Source organism: Dermochelys coriacea, chromosome 9, assembly GCF_009764565.3.
Source record: "Dermochelys coriacea isolate rDerCor1 chromosome 9, rDerCor1.pri.v4, whole genome shotgun sequence".
Taxonomy (NCBI): domain Eukaryota; kingdom Metazoa; phylum Chordata; order Testudines; family Dermochelyidae; genus Dermochelys; species Dermochelys coriacea.
The window spans coordinates 78355954-78374883 of NC_050076.1; the positions used below are offsets into that span (position 1 = coordinate 78355954).

An 18930-nucleotide genomic window follows, 5' to 3' on the forward strand; every position below is an offset into this window, starting at 1 on the left:
GCTGCAGCAAGAAAGAATTAAGGAACAATTGAGTTTCCTCCATCCTTTTTGCTCTGGTGCTGGAGGACACCTAGAGTGCAGACACAGCCCCAACAAACACTGCTGACCAAAAGAATTTCATTGTGTGCATGGGCCACATGCTTGAAGCAGCAGAGACTCCAAGACACAGATGTGCAACTCTGGCAAACTGGGTTTGTCCATGCACAGGGTTACTTTCTCATTAAAATTAGTTCTCAGGAGCCCATTCTGAGTTTTTAGGTCAGCCAAAACAGTACAGAGCCTCTTGTACTGCAGCACTGACCACACTGACAACAGCAGCATGGAGGAAGTTGCAGGTATGCAGAATCTCCCTTCCTAAAATATCTGCTTTTGTAAATTAGAGTGAATTTCAGTACCCAGTACTGAACCTCTCTCCACCCAGGACTCTGCCAAGCAGGACCAGAACTCTAGCTACTTTTGGTACCAACTACTAGATATAAAGAATGAGCACTAAGCCTTTCTAAAAAATAGACTTCATTCCCAAAAAGATAAACAGAGACAGGAGATTAACTGGGCTGTCGGTGGAAATTCCAAGATGAACTTCGGAAATCAGAGGTGGCAAATATCTAATGGCCTGCTCTATCCCCCAGACTGACCATGTTCCCAGACAAGAAATTTAGTCAACGTTGTTAAGTCAAACAGTTGTAACAAAGCTTTCATTAGCTGAACAATTATAGAACAGGTTCAGAAACCATTACTGATCCCTGACAAACATGCAAGGGGAGGGGGCAGTATAGTGCAGAGCTGCTGGCGAGCAATTTCTCTTTTTAGGTTCTCTATCCAGTAAAGCAGTTGCAACTCCATGCCAAATGTGACACAGCAGTTATGTTACCTAGTCTATCCCCCCTTCCCAGCCAATACAGGATTATTATTCCCTACAGCTTTCCCTCCCCACCCCCACATTAAGTATTCCATCTAAACTAGCTTTAAACAATCCAAACAGCTTGTCTTGATGAACAGCCTAGAATTTCCCTTTAATATCACCTCATTTCTTAGCCCCGTAAGTAGTTCTGGTCTCTCCTTGATATTTACCTTTATTTCACTTATTGGTCAGAAGTGGGTCTCAAGACACAAGCAGCTCTTTTGTATTCTCTAGAGAAGCATTATAGCCACCCAAAGTCTCCATTTTAAATTTAAATGGAGACTGCGGCAGTGTTGGAGGCTGACATCCCTACTGTGGCAGTTGTATTGAGTCTATTACCATCATTTAAAGCCAGTGTCCTTGAGACATCTTGCCTTTATTACACAGAAAGACATTATTTCTGTTAGCCAGCCGGCAAAGAATAAATATGTTGGACACTGGAAGCAGCGCCATCACTTGCTGGTTGCACAGGAGGTACTCTTTGTAACTACAGCCCTTCACAAAAGATGAATCATGTGTTTGTGAACTCCCGCTTCAGAGCCTCAACTGATCACTTGCTCCTACAAATTGTTGTCTAAACTCTTACTTCCCATACTGTCCAGCTGTCCGCCACTGTCCAGTGCCCTGGAAGGGCACACCAGCATGATAAAGAAACACAGGTAGAGGATGGGACCAGGAGCAAGAGACTTTACGTGAAGGATTAAGCAGCACAAGAAAATTTATTCTTTTAAAAATAGAGAAAAATAAATACAGCCATCAACAATACAAAGAGCCACTTTCAAATTAATAGACTTTCTGCTTAACAACAACTCCATCTGATTAGGAGGATCACGGAAGTTTTACTCTGATTCCTCAAGTAAAGGCTCCCCACTTGATGAAGTTTTGCCACATCACCATCACCCCATGACAAGTGCACATTCTGATATTTAATGTAAATCAAAATGTAAACTGTCCTGTTCACTCCCCTTCCATAGGTGACACCCAGCAGAAACCAAGGACCTCCCTGCATATGTACAGCTATATATTCCTGCTATATCATGGAGTGCATTCAGTTGAGACTCTCCTGCCCTACTCATCCCTTTGACAGTCAGCCCATGTTCTTTCGGTTGCCATATCCCCTTGGGTGTGTGTCCTTCCAGTCCTCCCAGCCTCGAGCTTTCCGTAGAGTTTCCTCATCATCCTCTTCCACCTTCTTCTCCTGCTGCTCTTTCTGCAGCTCCTCTTCATCAAGATCTGCTGATGGTCAAGAAAAAGAGTAAGCTACCACACAGGGAGATGGAAACAAATGAGTTCTCTGTAGTGATGTCTCCTGGAATATGATCTTTAAGAACAAAGGACTTGCCATATGGGATCATCCTAATGGTTTATCTAGATTGGTAGCCTGTTTCAGAGAAAGGTGCAAGAAATTCCGCAGTGGCCAATTATGAAACAACATACCCACAGAGAAAGTTTCTTTCTAACCCCCTCAGTTAATGGCTGACTTATGCCCTGAAGCACAAAGGCTTATATCCTTTCTGTTCTTCTACTCAAATAACTGTGGATATACTCATTCATTTAAGTGTCTAATTCTTGTTTTAATCCTGTGAAGCTCTTACTTAAGAGACGACGTGCCAGGGAGTTCCAGTGGTTAATTATGTTAAAAAAAAACAAACAAAAAAAAAGTATTTCCTTGCCAGTTTAGTATATTACTTTAATTTATTTGCAGTAGTGCCTACAGTCCAGGGCCTCATGATGCTAGTAATTTCACCAATTTACAGATAATTTCTTTGGGGCTGGGACTATCTTTCACTTTCATTAAGTGTTCCCTGTTTTTGTATTATGAGAATGGGTCTTCCCATTTACCCTTTACTTTTTTTGTATCTTGGGTTTTGTTTTTAAGTAACTATCATAGTCCCTTTTATTTATCTCTTCTCTAAACTGTACTGTGTACCTTTTCAAATAGAGGTCTCTCCAAAACCTTTCATCACTTTCGTTGCCCATATACAGACCCTTTGATTTCTGGTCAGCCCATCTCAAAAAAGATAGAATAAGAGTGTTCAGTTCTGATCTAAGAGAAGGTGTGCCCTGATTTATATTATGGCAATATGTTTTCAGTACTGTTCTCCATCCCACTCAATACATCCTATCACTGTTTGCTTTTTGGACTGCTGCTGCATATTGAACAGCTGGTTTCATTGAGAGGTCTGCAGTGACACTCAAATATCTTTCTTGAGTGGTTACAGTTAATTAAGAACCCAGTTCTTTGCATGATGAGTTCAAATGATTCCTTCTGAGGCACACTAGCTTACATTTTCCAACACTCATCTGCCATTGTGTTGCTCATTCAGCTAGGTTTGTTAGGTCCCTCTGAAGTTCCTTGCATTCTTCGCTAGTTTTTTTTCTTCCTTTTGTTTTCTGTCTCAGCCAGTTTCAGAACCATGACAATACTTTGCCTGTCACCATACTGCTACTTAGTTTTCTTAATAGCCTTTTGTGACAGACTTTGAAGGACAACAGATTACAGCATATCTGGATTTTCAAAAAGCATGTCTGTTCCTATTTTGTTAACAAGCTCACAGAATACTAGTAGATTAGAGTCAGATTTTTTCTTTACAAAAGATGTTTCAGCTTGTCTCCATCGTATTATATATTATTGTATGGACAATAAGGTGGATAGAAAGCTGGCTAGATTGTCAGGCTCAATGGGTAGTGATCAATGGCTCAATGTCTAGTTGCGAGCCAGTATTGAGCGGAGTGCCCCAGCGATTGGTCCTGGGGCCAGTTTTGTTCAACATCTTTATCAGTGATCTGGATGATGGGATTAACTGCACCCTCAGCAAGTTCACAGATGACACTAAGATGGGGGGAGAGGTAGATATGCTGGAGGATAGGGATAAGATCCAGAGTGACCTAGACAAATTGGAGGATTGGGCCAAAAGAAAACTGATGAGGTTCAACAAGGACAAGTGTAGAGTCCTGCATTTAGGAAGGAAGAATCCCATACACTGCTACAGGCTGGGGACCGACTGGCTAAGAAGCAGTCTGCAGAAAAGGACCAGGGGATTAGTGGACGACAAGATGGATATGAGTCAGCAGTGTGCCCTCGTTGCCAAGAAGGCCAACAGCATATTTGGCTGTATTAGTAGGAGCACTGCCAGCAGATCGAGGGAAGTGATTATTCCCCTCTCTTTGGCACTGGTGAGGCCACATCTGGAGTATTGTGTCCAGTTTTGGTCCCCCCACTACAAAAGGGACATAGACAAATTGGAGAGAGTCCAGCAGAGGGTAATAAAAATGATTAGGGGGCTGGGGCACATGATTTATGAGGAGAGGCTGAGGGAACTGAGGTTATTTAGTCGACAGAAGAGAAGAGTGAGGGGGGATTTGATAGCTGCTTTCAACTAGCTGATAGGGGGTTCCAAAGAGGATGGATCTAGGCTGTTCTCAGTGGTATCAGTGGTACCAGATGACAGAACAAAGAGTAATGGTCTCAAGTTGCAGTGAGGGAGGTTTAGGCTGGATATTAGGAAAAACTTTTTCACTAGAAGGGTGGTGAAGCACTGGACTAGGTTACCTAGGGAGGTGGTGGAATCTCCATCCTTAGAGGTTTTTAAAGCCCATCCTTGGCTGGGATGATTTAGTTGGTGTTGGTCCTGCTTTGAGCAGGGGATTGGACTAGATGACCTCCTGAGGTCTCTTCCAACCCTAATATTCTATGATTATGTTTATCTGGTTGTTTTATAATTGTGTAGAATTATTGTTTCAACCAATTTTCCTGGCACTGCAATAATGCACACTGGTTTGTGATTCCTAGGATCATTAGCACCCGCATTTACGTTTTCCTTACTGCTCCATACCTGCTGTTGTCTGGGGTATGCCTTTATCGGGAAAGAGGTCCTGTTTACAGCGCTGTTCATACCAATCATTTACTGTCATCGTCGCCAGGCTAGGATAGCCAGCTCCTAACACCCTGTAGGAAGAAATAGATAGTTAACATAAAGCTACATACACAGTACACATTCTATGTCAAATTAATACTCCTGTTGCAGCCTCATATCGCAGGTACCCACAACATACCAAGATGAGTCTTCCCAGGGCAGCCCCAACTTATCAAGGACATTCTGACCTCCCATTCAAGAAAGTCCTTAGTCTGCCTGTTTAAATGACTCTCTTGATTTGTACCATCTATGTTATTTCTTCTGTTATGTTGAGTATAATATTTAAAATAAAAGGAAAGTGTGACCCTGCAAGTTCTGTTCAGATATTAACCTCCTTTTGGCCCATTTGGTAAGAGATAGAATAAGACCTAGTATCATTGACCAAAAATCTCTTCCCTTATGATGCTGCAGTGCACAGAAAATCATCTGCCTGGCTGATGTTCTCCCCACAAAGTGACTGCATTTCAAGGGTGGTAGCTAATAAATCTGCAATGCTGTTTGAGATCTTCCTGTATGAGGAGCACCTGAAACATGCAATTATTATAAAAATGGTAAGATGAACTTAGGTCCATGCACATATCAAACTAATAAGACTGGCCCCAGAATGACATCCTCAGAAGATAGTTAAGGACTCTAGAACAGAATGCCTTAAGATTCCATCCCTGTACATACGCCTTTTCTAGTCAAAGATCTCTGCGTTGTCTAGTTAAAGCAGCACAAATCATTCCAATTTCTCCACAGGCTTGAGCTTATAGCCAGAGTTTATAGTCTGATCCTTGCATTCAGGGTCTTTATTCTGGATCCTTTGTGAATATTAGAGACTCTTCTATCTCTCCTCAGAGCAAACTCCTTTCAGTTTTCTTGTAAATGAACGCAAGTCCCAGCAAGGAACCGTGTTCTGGAGTCCCACAGAAAGGCCAGACAAGGCCAATTCGGTCATCACTCAGAACTTTATGAATCCTTCCCACCAGCATCTCATCGCTCCTGATCTCGATTCTGCAAGTATAGTGCCTCAGCCACCTTCCCAATGAGTCTGTTCCACTAACAAATTACTCTGATTTAGCTTTTTGATTCCATAGCTTCTGGCCATGGCTGCTTGCCCTACCATCTTCTGAGAGTGTGAACTCACAGCCTTGCTTTAAAAATTGCTCCCCAGAGAATATTTTAGACTCTCATCCAGTCCACTGAAGAGGTTTCTCTTTCTACAATATACACTTTGTTCCCCTCCAGCCTGCTCTTACTTTCTTCAGGCTCTTGGTCTGACAATATCCCAGGACTACTGAATCCTTATTGCTTCTGTTCCTTATTAGGCTCATCGGTCAAAGTCAGGGTGTAACCAATGCTGTCTCCTGCTACTTTTAGCTCAGTTCCATTTATTTGGCTTATTCATTTTTGCATCTAATGGCCACAATGAAGATCTGGCAACAATCCATTTTATTTACTATATCAGTCACTGCAGAACACAGATTTGGGTGCTTTCATTGACTTGCTCTTCCTACAATCTTTCCATTTAGTAACTTTACATGCATACCCTTCCATCTCCTAGATCGCCTGCTGTATTGTGTCACTGTCCCATCAAAATAATTTAAGATCACCAGGAACAGCAAAGGGGGAACCACCAAGCTCTGGAAACTTTTTGTTCCTTTTTTAATTTTCCCCCTCAAATTGGACATTACAGTAATATTGCTATAAGGCTAGAAATGTCTCTTCCTCCATTTCCAGTCTTGCTCTGTCCCACAACCTGTAGTGTGGCCTTGTGGGGTCCTTTATCAAAAAGGATAGGGAAACAGCAAATTGGTCGCATACTGCATTTTGCCATCTTCTGGAAGAGAGCTACTTCTAGTCTGGAGTCTGCCACTATGGCTTAATCCATATACACACATCTGTGAACTCTGGATAGATGATGTTATTCTGCACAAGTAGTTGCAATCAACCCCTCCTCTGGGGACTTGGGGCTCTCAGCAGTTGCAGTTCAAGTCTCTAATGGCTAGGAACTTCTAATGTGTGTTATGATACACATACCTACTTTGGGACACCTTACATTTATCTTATAATGCTGTGCGGGACATAAACATGGTTTGTACTGGAACTAATGTATTTATATAGAGTTCAAGTCTACAGCAATTTGTTCTCCAGTAACCTGACATCCACGGATATCATCCCAGATGTCTAAAAGGCAGAGAGCCGCTCAGCTCTTAGGGCCCTTGAAGCAGCATCAGTTCACCCCAGAGGGTATGGACAGACAACAGCCCGACATGCTTGCTGTAGAACACGAAGCAACTAGGAACCAAGCTCAGAATCCACAGTCCTTTACTTATCTAAGTAAACACATTCTGAGATCCCAACAAAAGACTAGCACAGGATGGTGACAAAAGACCTTGCAACCATACTCCTTCCAATACAATTAACTGGTATGTATACAAATATAAAACTCTGAACCCATTTGGTGCACTTCCTGTTAACAGCTACAATTAAGGAGTTATGTTTCTCAAAAAACACAGCAGACCTCTCTAGTAGATAACATCTTATGCTTCACTATCAAGTTTGTTTATTTCGACTATATGACAGTGTTTTCCTGAGTTTGTCCATCAGTCTAATGGCACACTGCTTCTGAACTCACAGCTTTCACTGGTTCTAACACATTGACACTTCACATTAGAGACTGACACTGACAAACCACACCAGAGTTACCCAGATCCTTTGAGCACAAACATGCACCTCACTCCTAGGGACAGATCCAAGATCTCAAGGTTTGCAGGAGTAAAATTTCCTTTAAACACAGGACGAGAAGGGACTGTAACAAAGGTGAAGCAAAGAGCAGCACAGTGGGCCAACTCAGACTGCCTACTAGCCACCAACCTTCTTTCCTTTCTTGGCTCTGTTTCAAGCCCTAGATTGGTAAAGGAAGTGCTAAGAGACCCTCTGCTCGAGTAGCAACATCGATGCAGGTATGACACATTGAGGGCTCAGAGAGGGGCAAAGGAAGCCTTGCCAGCTGGGAACTCTCCCCAGCTAACCAAATATAAAGAAAACAGACCACAGATATGGTGGTACTCTTGGATCAGTGTATTCCACAGAGAGATGCTGCTAAGACGATCTTCTCTTCCTCCTCACCAGGAGAAGGGGACATAGGACAGCATATTGGAGCATGCTGGTAGAGGAGAATTAAGAAAAGGAAAGGCAGGAGGAGGTATCATCTTACAGGCTCCAGACCCACCACATACAATAAAAGCCATCCTGATTTGGTGCAGGTTTTGAAAAAGTATTTCCTTTGGACATGAAAGAATGCCCTGAGCCCAGCTTAGCCTTTTGTAAACACATTCCAAGCAGCACTGTGCTCACTACTTCCAGGAAAATGGAGCCATATGACAGAGATTGCATCTAACATTATTATGGTGCAACATACTTAGCCTGCATGGAGTCCCGGGTGAGAACGAAAGGTTTCATTGCAGTCCTGGGACGCTGAGAAGTCTGAGGAGGTGCTGAAGCCTTGAGATGGGAAACAAAAAGCAAACAAATTTACCTTCAGAATAACCTAACCTGCATTCCCCTCCATGTCCTCTAGTGCAGAGCATGAGAAGAGCGCCACCTCTGCAGTCAGAGAAAAGTACAGAGGATAGGTCTACACTGCAGCTGGGAGGTCTGATTCACAGTGACAGGTCATTGAAGTGCACAAAACAAGTCTATGTCTCAAATAAAGCTGGACTATTTTATGCAGTACCCATTTAATGTTTTTTTCTAATTCTAACCAGCAGACATTTTAAGTGAACAGCACAAAGCCTGAACTCTTGAAAGCAGCATCATCCTGTATGATACAGCTGTCACATGTTGCTGAAGGGGCTTTTACTGTTCAACAGGGTCACTCCTTTCAGACGGCACCTGGACATTCTGAAAGCCAAGACTGCATGCTTAAAAGATCACTGGATTATTATTTTAACTGTCGCAGATTATTTTAAGAGTGAGGGTCTGACAATCTGGCATAGTGTAGGGAAACTGATGGGGCAGGTTTGCCCTAGCAGTCCTTAGTGTACTGCAAGTCTGATGTGCAACACACTGCTATTTCAAGCCTTGACTACCCACAACTAGAAAAGGTCATGTCAGATTTGGTCCTGGTTTGTTAATACAGACAAATATTCTTTAGGCATTAAACAGAGACCCCTCCATTCATTTCACTTGTGATCTATGTAGGATTTTAACCCATGACTTCACATATGAAAGTACACTAATAAGCTCTGCCATTGAAACAATCTGATAATCTTTTATTTTGTTTCAGTCTCACCTATGTTCATCATCAACTGCCATCGTACACAAAACCTACAAGCCCCATACCCCACGACATATCCCAAATCTCATACCTGTTTTAGTGCATTCCTTCCTCTCAAAATCACCATTTCCTGGTCAATGCTCTCGATTTCCTCCAGGCTCGTAGTGATCCACTTCTGGATTTGCAACAGATAGAATTCCCGTATCTGTTCCTCCTCCACCTGGCCACTCTCCACAAAAGCTTTCATTGAGGCCAACCTATTCTCCACCTCCTTCTTCTGTTTATATCTGCCTCAGGGAGGAAGAGATAGGATCATTTAAAGAACCTCTTTCAAACAACTTTTTAACAGATAGTACTCTGACACAGCTGACTGTAAAGCAAAGAGTGTTCAGGATGTTGTCTTAGCGTGGATCACATTTTATTAGAGAAATTACCTTTTGGAACAAGTACCCCTGAAGTTCAGAATTAGAATACATCCCAACAGAACTACAGCAGCAGCTTACAGGGAAAAGTATATTAGTAAAGTAATATGTTTCAATACAAGTCAGCACTTTATGACCAGCCCATTATCTGGAGACCATTGGCAAAGAGCCCCACAAACTATAGTTGGAGAACCCTGACATGGAGTACAAGGACATTCTTCCCAGGCTAATCAGCATCCAGTAGGTGGATTTATCTTCTTGACTAAAGGCCTTCCCTTTCCCCTGTAAGGTACTGAGAATATATAAACAGTCACATGCATATAGCTCAATACAAGAGGGAAATCTGCTACAGTCTCCCTTTCCCCTCCCCTTCACTTCACTTTGTCTGGGTTTTGATCCTTCTTTGATGTGTCAGCTCAAGTTTAGATTATAAACTCTTTGGAGCAAGCATGGGATCTTCACCTGTCTTTGTGAGGTGCCTTATACAATTTTGGGAACTGAAAAAATATACAAAAGGGGAGTTTTTGATGGCTAATTATTGCAGTGTGGGTAAGAACAGACTTGGCTGCAGGTATCTCCACTTTGCTGTTGAATAAGATATATTTCAAACAAGAGGCTGGCTGAGATCCCAAGAAGCCTGCTGACTATTAATGAAAACCAGAGATACAATTTTAAAGTGGTTCTGGTGTCATCTTCAGGAAATTAGTTCTTTAAAAGAGAAAAGTCATACTGACAGGATGTGTGAATAACTGCAAGTAAGGGAGTACTTAACACCCAGGAGCTTCTCCAACAATAGCCATCATGGGTATCTGGTGGAAAAAACAAATAGAAAAAACCACCCACCGTGCATAAAATATTCCAGCAAGGGTCATTTGGTTTTTCTCAAGTAAATTTTATTATGGTAGAAGCTGAGCTAAAGTGACCTATGCATAGAATAGATAGTGCATTGGCAGAGGCATTCCCCCACACAACACAACCAATACTCCTAATGGAGGGATCACCTGAAGGAAAGAGGCACTCGAACTTCATGGCCTAAAATCTTTAGTGCCAACATGAGAGCTATTTAGACCCTTCTTAAGAAATAAAGATGTCAGAGGGGATCCTATAGGATGCAGTAATTCCTAGCTAGACAGAGATCTGGGCTTCAAAGTCTGAATCCTTGAGTTTAAAGTGCAAAAGGATACCTGAACTAGAAAACAGGGAGCTGTTTTATTACTTTATGGGATTATTATTTAAATCAGATACACTTCTAAGGCTAGCCCCTTATGCCCAGTTTCAGTGATAAACTCAGCTAGGGAATCCTTTCTGGGGTCATCAGAATAAAACATTAAGAACCAAGGAGAGGGAAACTAAGGGGGTTGGAAGGGCAGATCATTCAGAAGAATCTCTTACAAAATTCAATACTGAGGGGCTGGAGAAGCATAATGCTAAGCAACAGAAGGACCAGACCTCCAGCTTCCCTCCTGGAGCATTACAGGGAAAGTGACCCATTCCCAGCCAACCTTAATACTTTGAAGTAGGGCAGTCCTCTTCAAATAAGTTACTCCAAGGACACCACACGTTTTATTACTACTCCCAAGACTCTAGAATTCTACCACATTCCTACCAGTTACTGTTGAGAGCCTCCATGCACTTGGGGTGATGGAGGGTGAGGGGGAAGAGGTGGTAGGAACACGCAGGCCAGAGATGTATTGGTGAATCCACACAAGAAAATCTTTCCCAGTTTGTGTGAACTATTCTTGTCTTTATCCAAGTAAACGTGACTCCTCACTGCTGACATCAAGCCAATGGAAATCCCCAACTTCCCAGATCAGAGAACTGACTGCAGCGTGCCCTTGAACAGAATCTACAGAGAAGATGTCACCATTTTTCCCCAGCATACATATTGTTGCCAACTACCTTGGTCTCATAGGAAGAGGTGACCTTATATGTACATTATACCTTATTATACAACATGAAAAGTAGGTATTGTTTAAATTGTTGTACTAAAGTTTATGCTGAAGAAGAGGTAGCAGTACTGAGGACTTTGATAAGTGTATGGTGTTTTTCCTATCACAGTAAAAAGGCTTTGGAGACAATTGGATCAGTGAAATTATACTATTTTACCATCCCAAATCCATTTCTCTTAGAATATGAACACTTTGGGGCTGGGACCATGTGTTTGTATTTGCACAGTGCCCAACAGGGGCCTTTGGGTGCTACTCCAATACAATAACATTCTACCACCTAACATTCTTAGGTTGAAATAGAGCAGGGGAGGCCAAACCATGGCTCATGAACCTCTTTTCCAAACCACCCCCCTCCCCGCAACCATTCTCCACCTACCAGACTGGGGGGGTGGGGTGAGAAGAGCTCAGGATCTCTGCCTTGACGTGGGGTAGGAGCTTCTGCCCAGCGGGGATGGGGGTATTGGGGCTTCAGCCCCATAGGGTGCACCTGCTGAGGCTCAGGGCTTCAGCAGAACCAGGACCAAAACCCCAAGCTCTAGCAGGGGTGCCCCAGCTTTTGAACTTCTGAAGATTGTCGTACGCAGCTCAGCGGGTCAGTAAGTTTGGCCACCCCTGAAATAGTGGCTCTGGTAATATTTCTCCTCCTCTCATTTACAACTTTAGGCTCCAATCTGGTAAATACTACACAAATAGTCCCTCTCTGTGCAAGATGGGGTCTCAGTTACCTGAGTGATTACAACTACTGAATAGAAGCTGTAATCAACATGCCTATTAACGAATGCTGTACTAAATCAAGGACTCTCCTGCCCAGGGAGAAATTAATAGTATTAAATGATACCTATGGTGAATACCTTGAAAACTAGAATATATGTATTTAATAAATGGATGACGAAAAACTGTTTTTTCACTTTAATTACAATTCAAACTATTCTCTTTACCACTTTATATTCATTTCTATAATATCATACTGTACATTTTGTACCGTGAAATATTCTACTTTTCCACCCCTTATTTTGTATCTGCAACTGCTTTAGTCAGAAAAAAAAAAAAAAGACAGACCTACCTTTCAATTTTTGCTTGTCTACTAGACACCATGGCCACCAGACTGGCCTGTCTGCCAGATGGGCCAGCTGCCGAAGGACTCTCCGAAGACTCATTTTCTTTAGGACTCTCTGGTGTTGGTGGAAGGTGGAACTTGCCAATCTGGTAGTTCTTGCAGAGCGTCAGGAAGTCCATGAAGTGGGCACGAGCAATCTGCACATGCTCCAGCCGCTTGCTGAGATTGACCTGTTTCAGGGTGAGGGCTCCCAACAAAGCAGGTAACAGCAGATACTTCAGGTCAGCAGATGCAATCTCCTCCAGGTCTTCATTTTGGCTGAAAGAGAAATAAGATCTTCCTGTACCTCTGCCCTGTGTATAGGAAGAGCTGTAATCTCCACATTTCTGCAATGGTGGGGAGGACCAAAAGGAAGGGATGGATGGAACACATTTCCTCAGCTGAAGACAGCTCCTGAAGCGCAAGCTCTGAAGCCTTGTCTAAACTAGGAAAAAAGATGGGTTTTTAAAATGTGTTAGCAAATATTTTATATCACCATAGCTTTTATCTTAGCCTAGACAAGGCCCCAGATAGAGCTGTAATACTCACAACATACAATGCTCTTTAGCAATTGGTTTGGGTCATTCTGCATCACCATATTTCTATGGATTGTTATGCACTCCTAAAACAGTTGTAGACCGGCCCATTGATTAATAGGGGCCAGTTTTAATTCTCTAACTTGATCTCGTTAACAGGACCACCAAGGAAATAGAAGCAGGATGCTTAGCACTTAGGTGATGGAACACTTCATGCCACTATAAAGCAATCCCTCTGACAGACCAAGCTGCACAACTGATGGGTGATGAAAGCCAATGTCCCGCATCTGCAAGGTGTGGCTGCATTACATGGTAGTTTCTCCACTGGGAAGGACTCTGAAAACTAAAATAGTATAAAACTAGAATATAGCTTTTTGCTTCTCTATCAAGAATGTTGTCCATTTTTAAAAAATATTGCACTTCTTGAAGTTGAGCAAATATACACGTATTACAATTCTGCACAAAGCCTATCTGTTCTGACACTCTTTGAAATGCTTCTTCACCTTCTGTAAAACGTAACCACCAAATTGTGCCACAAAGGTGGTGGCGGCGGGGGGTCCTTTCCCACTTACCACAAACACTATTTCTGGGATTTTCATTCATACCCACTGCTTGGAAACTGTATTTACAGGAGAAGCAGCATTCAGTGATCCAAACATTGGGAATCCCAGATCCTAACCAAAGCTCTGCTGTTAACTCTCCATAATCTTGCCTGTATTAGCGATATTTTACAAACCCTTCCCTCTGCTAAAGACACCACTTCAGGGTCCTAGCCACAGCCGGATCCCCGGTGCAAGGGAGCTGCTGCCGCCTACTGGGGACATTTTAAGAACTGGGAAGGGTCCGATGACGGGGGGGCGTCCAAGGGAAGGGCGGGCGGGGCCGGGCGCCCAGGGGAGGGGGCGGCGGACCCCGGGGGAAGGGCGGGCGGGGCCGGGAGCCCAGGGGAAGGGGGCGGCGGACCCCGGGGGAAGGGCGGGCGGGGCCGGGAGCCCAGGGGAAGGGGGCGGCGGACCCCGGGGGAAGGGGCCGGGAGCCCAGGGGAAGGGGGCGGCGGACCCCGGGGGAAGGGGCCGGGCGCCCAGGGGAAGGGGGCGGCGGACCCCGGGGGGAAGGGGCCGGGCGCCCAGGGGAAGGGGGCGGCGGACCCCGGGGAAGGGGCCGGGCGCCCAGGGGAAGGGGGCGGCGGACCCCGGGGGAAGGGGCCGGGCGCCCGGGGGAGGGGGGCGGCGGACCCCGGGGGAAGGGGCCGGGCGCCCAGGGGAAGGGGGCGGCGGACCCCGGGGGAAGGGGCCGGGCGCCCAGGGGAAGGGGGCGGCGGACCCCGGGGGAAGGGGCCGGGCGCCCAGGGGAAGGGGGCGGCGGACCCCGGGGGAAGGGGCCGGGCGCCCAGGGGAAGGGGGCGGCGGAGCCCGGGGGAAGGGCGGGCGGGGCCGGGCGCCCAGGGGAGGGGGCGGCGGAGCCCGGGGGAAGGGGGCGGCGGAGCCCGAAGCCTCCGCCCCCCGAAGGAGCAGCTCGGCCGCGCACCTGAAGAGGTCGAGCTGCGCTACGCCGCGGGCTGCCTGCTGCAGGAGGTCGAGCCCCCGCCGGACCTTGTCCTGGAGCGCCGGGGCCCCCGACGAGGGCTCGGTACTGGCCTCCACCTCGTCCAAGAGCTGCCAGCCCGACTCCAGCAGTTCGGAGAGCCGCGGCGGCGCCTCCGCCGTCCCCGCCGCCATCTTGGCAAGGGAGGCGGTGCCTCCGCGCAACTACTTCCGGGGCCGGGAGTGGCCCAGCAGCGCCCGGCCGCCATATTAGTAGAGGCGACGCCATCTTGGTTGGCGAAAGGAGCGTGTTGCGCGGAGGCGGCGGGGCCTGGGGCAGAGCCTGGAGAGTCTCCTCTCGGGCGGGGAGCTCGGGGCCCCCCCGGGCGCCCCCCGTTGATGCTCCTGGGCTGTTCGTGCCTCTGGGCCTAGCACTGCGCAAAGGCGGAAGGGCACCCGCTGAGCCTGGGGTCCAGGTGTTGCCGGCCCAGCCCTGCAGACAGCGTGATTTACACCCAGCGTGGCAGGACGCCTGGGTTCCGCGGCCAGCTGTGCCCGGGCTGGGGTGTGCCACAGACATGTCGGTTCCCCTTGCCGACGCTGTGCCTCAGTCTTGGTATCTGTAAAATGAGGACAATGCTCACCCGTCTTGGTATGTGCGTGAACTCGTTAACGGCTGGTGCACTTGGAGGCCTGGGCACCGTGTGCTCTAGAGACAGGTACAGGATTGTCTGTAAAAGTGAAATGGGTTCTGAGCCAGCTGCACCAGCACACGCTGACATCTGACTTACCAGACGCCCCTCCATGGACTGCAACAAATATCTAAAACAACCCTGTCAATTCATCGGAAACGTGTCAGCCGTGATCAACTCCACTAGAATGTATTCCTGTTAATTGTACAGTGGTCGAGCAAACGCTGCTCAATCTACTGTCCTACAAAGCCTCCAGGAAAAAGTGTACTTTCCCTTACCTTACCTACAAATTCCTTATAGGAACAGCAGCAAAAAGAAGACTGCCCTTCCTTAATTTACTTTTTATTAAAGCTCCATGACCATCTTCACACTAGAAAAATCTGACATGCTAACGACTTTGGATTACTACCATGCCTGTAACACATCTCATATTGACACATGACATTGCTTTCCACAATCCACAGATTATCTTGAGAAAAGAAATTTTCAATAAAATGAGGTTAGTCAAAAACACCCTAAAGCTAAAAGTGAAATAAAATCCTTAGAGGTAGCTGGGATACTATTAAGAAAAAACAATAATGGAGTCTCAGAAGTTATGTATACTGCTGGATAAAAAAGGAACTAGGAAGCATGGAGGAAACCAGTATAGCTAAGAGGCCAACATTTGAGAGGCTATTTGAGCCAAACGAAAATCCTTCAGAATCTGTAAGTCTGTCCTTCATGAGGCCAAAAAACAGGAGCATAAATTACTGCAGGCAATAAGCAGTAGAGAAGTTAGAAGGGTCAAAATGGAGTTTGAAGAACAAATAGCTAAAGAATCTCATTTGTTTTAATATCTTGTATCAGAAGCAGGAAGCCTGAGGCTATGTCTACACTACAATATTAAATCGACCTATGTTGGATTGATTTAAAGCCACTGCATTAATTACTGCAGTGGCTGATGTCCACACTACCCTCTTTCTGTCAGTGGAACACATCCTCACCAGGAGCGCTTCCATTGACTGAAGAGAGGCAGTGTGGGAAACAGACCCAGAACTCTCAGCTCTGCACAGCTCCCCACCGGGAGCCCAGCTGCTCCCTGGGGCTTCTCATCTCTGTGTTCCCGTCTGGGAGCAGTGGTGCGGGACTTCTCGCCTTCCCACTCCCAGCCATGAAATTTACAAGAATGACAGCCAACAGCCGATATAAGAAACGGAATGTCTGTGCCTTAATTACATCAACATAAGCCCTATGCCTCTCATTGAGGTGGTTTTATTATGTTGGTATAGCAGGGAGTTACATAGGCAGGAGGAGCATTTCAGTATGTATACCTCCACTATTTTGTTGACAAAAGCTGACTTTTGTCAACAAAATTATGTAGTGTAGACAAGGCCTGAGAAAGAATTGGTAGGACCACTGGACTATTAAAGAAGGCAAGGACACTGCTGAGAAGCTAAATGATTTCTATGCATTAGTCAGTGTCAGTTTCAGGGTAAACTACAAATGTATATATGGAAACTCCAGGAGTAGCCACTTAGGTTTCAGGACCCTTGCCCTCACTTGTCTCTGGGTAGAGACCCTTGTTCCACTCCCTTCTGAGTGGGAGGTTTTAAGTTTACATAGCCCCCTGCCTTACACTGTGATGTTTCCTGCAAGTCAGTCTGCCTAATGGCCAGCACCTGGGCTGTGCTTTTTTCTTCAAGGATAATGACCAGTATATTGCCACCAGTTACAAGTCACCACACAGCTTTCTCAACAGTACCTTTATTCTTAAGGTAAAAGCATTACAGAAAAAAATGTATAAAAATAATAACGTTTAAACACACACTAAACATACCAGGATTCACCCATCAGTCTTATGAGTAGAGCCCTGCGCGGATACCAAATGTATATCCGCAGATGCAGATATAAAGCGGATCTCCAAGGAGTTGCAGGGCTCTACTGGAAACAGCAGCAGTGAAAGCAGCCACATGTCTGGCCACTGCTCACAGGAGTCAGCGCCTCGTGCAGGCAGCTCCTCTGGCATGACTGTACCATCCTCACTCACTGGGGCAGGCACCAGGCTCAGTTGCAGCTGTCCCTGGTCATGCTAGACTGGGAACATGCAAGTCGCTGAGCCTGGTGCCCACTCCCATGGGCAGGGCTATAGGTGGTACAGCAACACCGGAGGAGCTGCCCGCATGGGGCGCTGGCTCCTGCAAGCAGTGGCCAGATGTGTGGCTGCTTTTGCCGTTCCTGGTAGAGCCCTGCAGCTCCTTAGGTATCTGCACCTGTAGATATAAATTTGGTGTCCATGTAGGGCTCTACTTATGGTGCCAAAGTCTTTCCAAGCCTTCACGAGGAGTGGAGCTCCCTTAGACAAAAATTTTGCTGGATCAGACAGAAAATTCTGTGTCAGTTTAAGTCAGCCTTTTTGTACCAAAAACCCCCACCCCCACTTTTTGTCTTCATATATTTAATACAGTGGTTCCCAAAGATACTGCATGGGGTTGCAATTGTCTCCTTGAGTGGAAGCTATACGGTCTCAGAGAGGGTTATTGTGCTCTTGAAAAAAAGACTATGAAGTCAGGGTAATTTACTGAATGCAAGACAAACATTTTGTGCGTTGTCTTTCTAGCAGTGATGAACTGCCAAAATCTTAACAATGGATTCCCTCCTCACCCCACGAGGGGGTCGTTGCACCCCCCGCGTTCCTTGACGCCCCCCCTCCAGGATCCCTGCCCCATCCACCCCCTTCCCCGTCCCCTGACTGACCCCAGAACCGGGCAGGAGGGTCTCATGGGCCACCGTAGTGGGTGCCCACCACACCCCTAAGAGCCAGAGGCACCTGCTGGGGGGCAAGGCGGGGAGTCCCGGCGGTGCTTACCTAGGAAGCATCTGGCAGGTCCCTCTGGCTCCTAGGGGTGCGGGAGCATAGCTGGGGGGGAGTAGCCACTCCCCCCACTGATCACATCAAAAGTGGAGTCACATCAAAAGCTGGAGCACCCGTGGAGTCGGTGCCTAAGGCGCCACTTTTGGCCTGTTAAATTTAGAAGCCCTTTTAGAACCGGTTGTCCCTCGCAGAACAACCGGTTCTAGAAGGGCTTCTAAATTTAACAATCGGTTCTAGTGAACCGGTGCAAACTGGCTCCAGCTCACCTCTACTTTCTAGAGTCCAAGATCAGGAACATCTAAGAAATGGATGGGTTGAGTGTTCCCGCTTCTTTTTCCTTTAGCTTTTCTATGAGGGTTTTGGTCAAAATATCTGCTCTAAAAAAAGGGGGGGGGGACCTTATTTTAACTAGAAGTACCTTTGGGACCAGCTTCCAAAAAAAGTTGTTTACAGGGGTTTTCCTTTGGTTATTTAAGATTTTAGTATGGTACTGACAGCATATTGGAGGGGGAAGTTTTAGATTATGCCGTAGAAGGGTAAAGGAACTCAGAAAGAGATTTTGTTTTGTTACATGTCTAATTATACTCTGAACTTCAAGAAAGCAGTGAACCGAGTAAATACATGGAAAATCCCCGAGGGTTATTTAGGATCAGAGAGAGGCTGTTTGTTCCCCTTCTTTTTTTGTTTTCAGTGTTGGTTTTGATTGATATGCCTGGCTCAGGAACGAAGGGCCTTAGTTTCCTAGTAGTCCCTTTGAGGTGAAAGAACCTACCCCTTCC

At 45.8% G+C, this 18930-nt stretch overlaps 1 protein-coding gene across 2 annotated transcripts; it reads right to left on the minus strand.

The window, feature by feature from the left end:
- Positions 1 to 1601: 1601 nt before the first annotated feature.
- On the minus strand, positions 1602 to 16768 carry IGBP1 (immunoglobulin binding protein 1). Of its 2 annotated transcripts, none has more exons than XM_038417400.2 (6): positions 14613 to 16768; positions 12517 to 12828; positions 9174 to 9369; positions 8225 to 8307; positions 4738 to 4850; positions 1602 to 2134 (listed from the first exon to the last, which is right to left on the minus strand). In XM_038417400.2, exons 1-6 carry the CDS (start codon positions 14801 to 14803, stop codon positions 1989 to 1991), a joined length of 1041 nt encoding a protein of 346 aa, XP_038273328.1. In that variant the 5' UTR covers positions 14804 to 16768; the 3' UTR covers positions 1602 to 1988. The 2 variants fall into 2 exon arrangements, with proteins under 2 accessions (XP_038273328.1, XP_038273327.1); XM_038417399.2 differs by having other exon boundaries at positions 1602 to 2137.
- Positions 16769 to 18930: the final 2162 nt, after the last annotated feature.

Excerpts from the sequence above, each read along its gene's own strand:
- IGBP1 (XM_038417399.2), bottom strand. The coding sequence starts at position 14,803 with ATGGCGGCGGGGACGGCGGAGGCGCCGCCGCGGCTCTCCGAACTGCTG. Across the intron at positions 8,308-9,173 it reads GAAGGAATGCACTAAAACAG|GCTTCAGCACCTCCTCAGAC; the intron begins GTATGAGATTTG and ends TCCCATCTCAAG. Across the intron at positions 2,138-4,737 it reads CATACCCCAGACAACAGCAG|CAGATCTTGATGAAGAGGAG; the intron begins GTATGGAGCAGT and ends CTTGACCATCAG.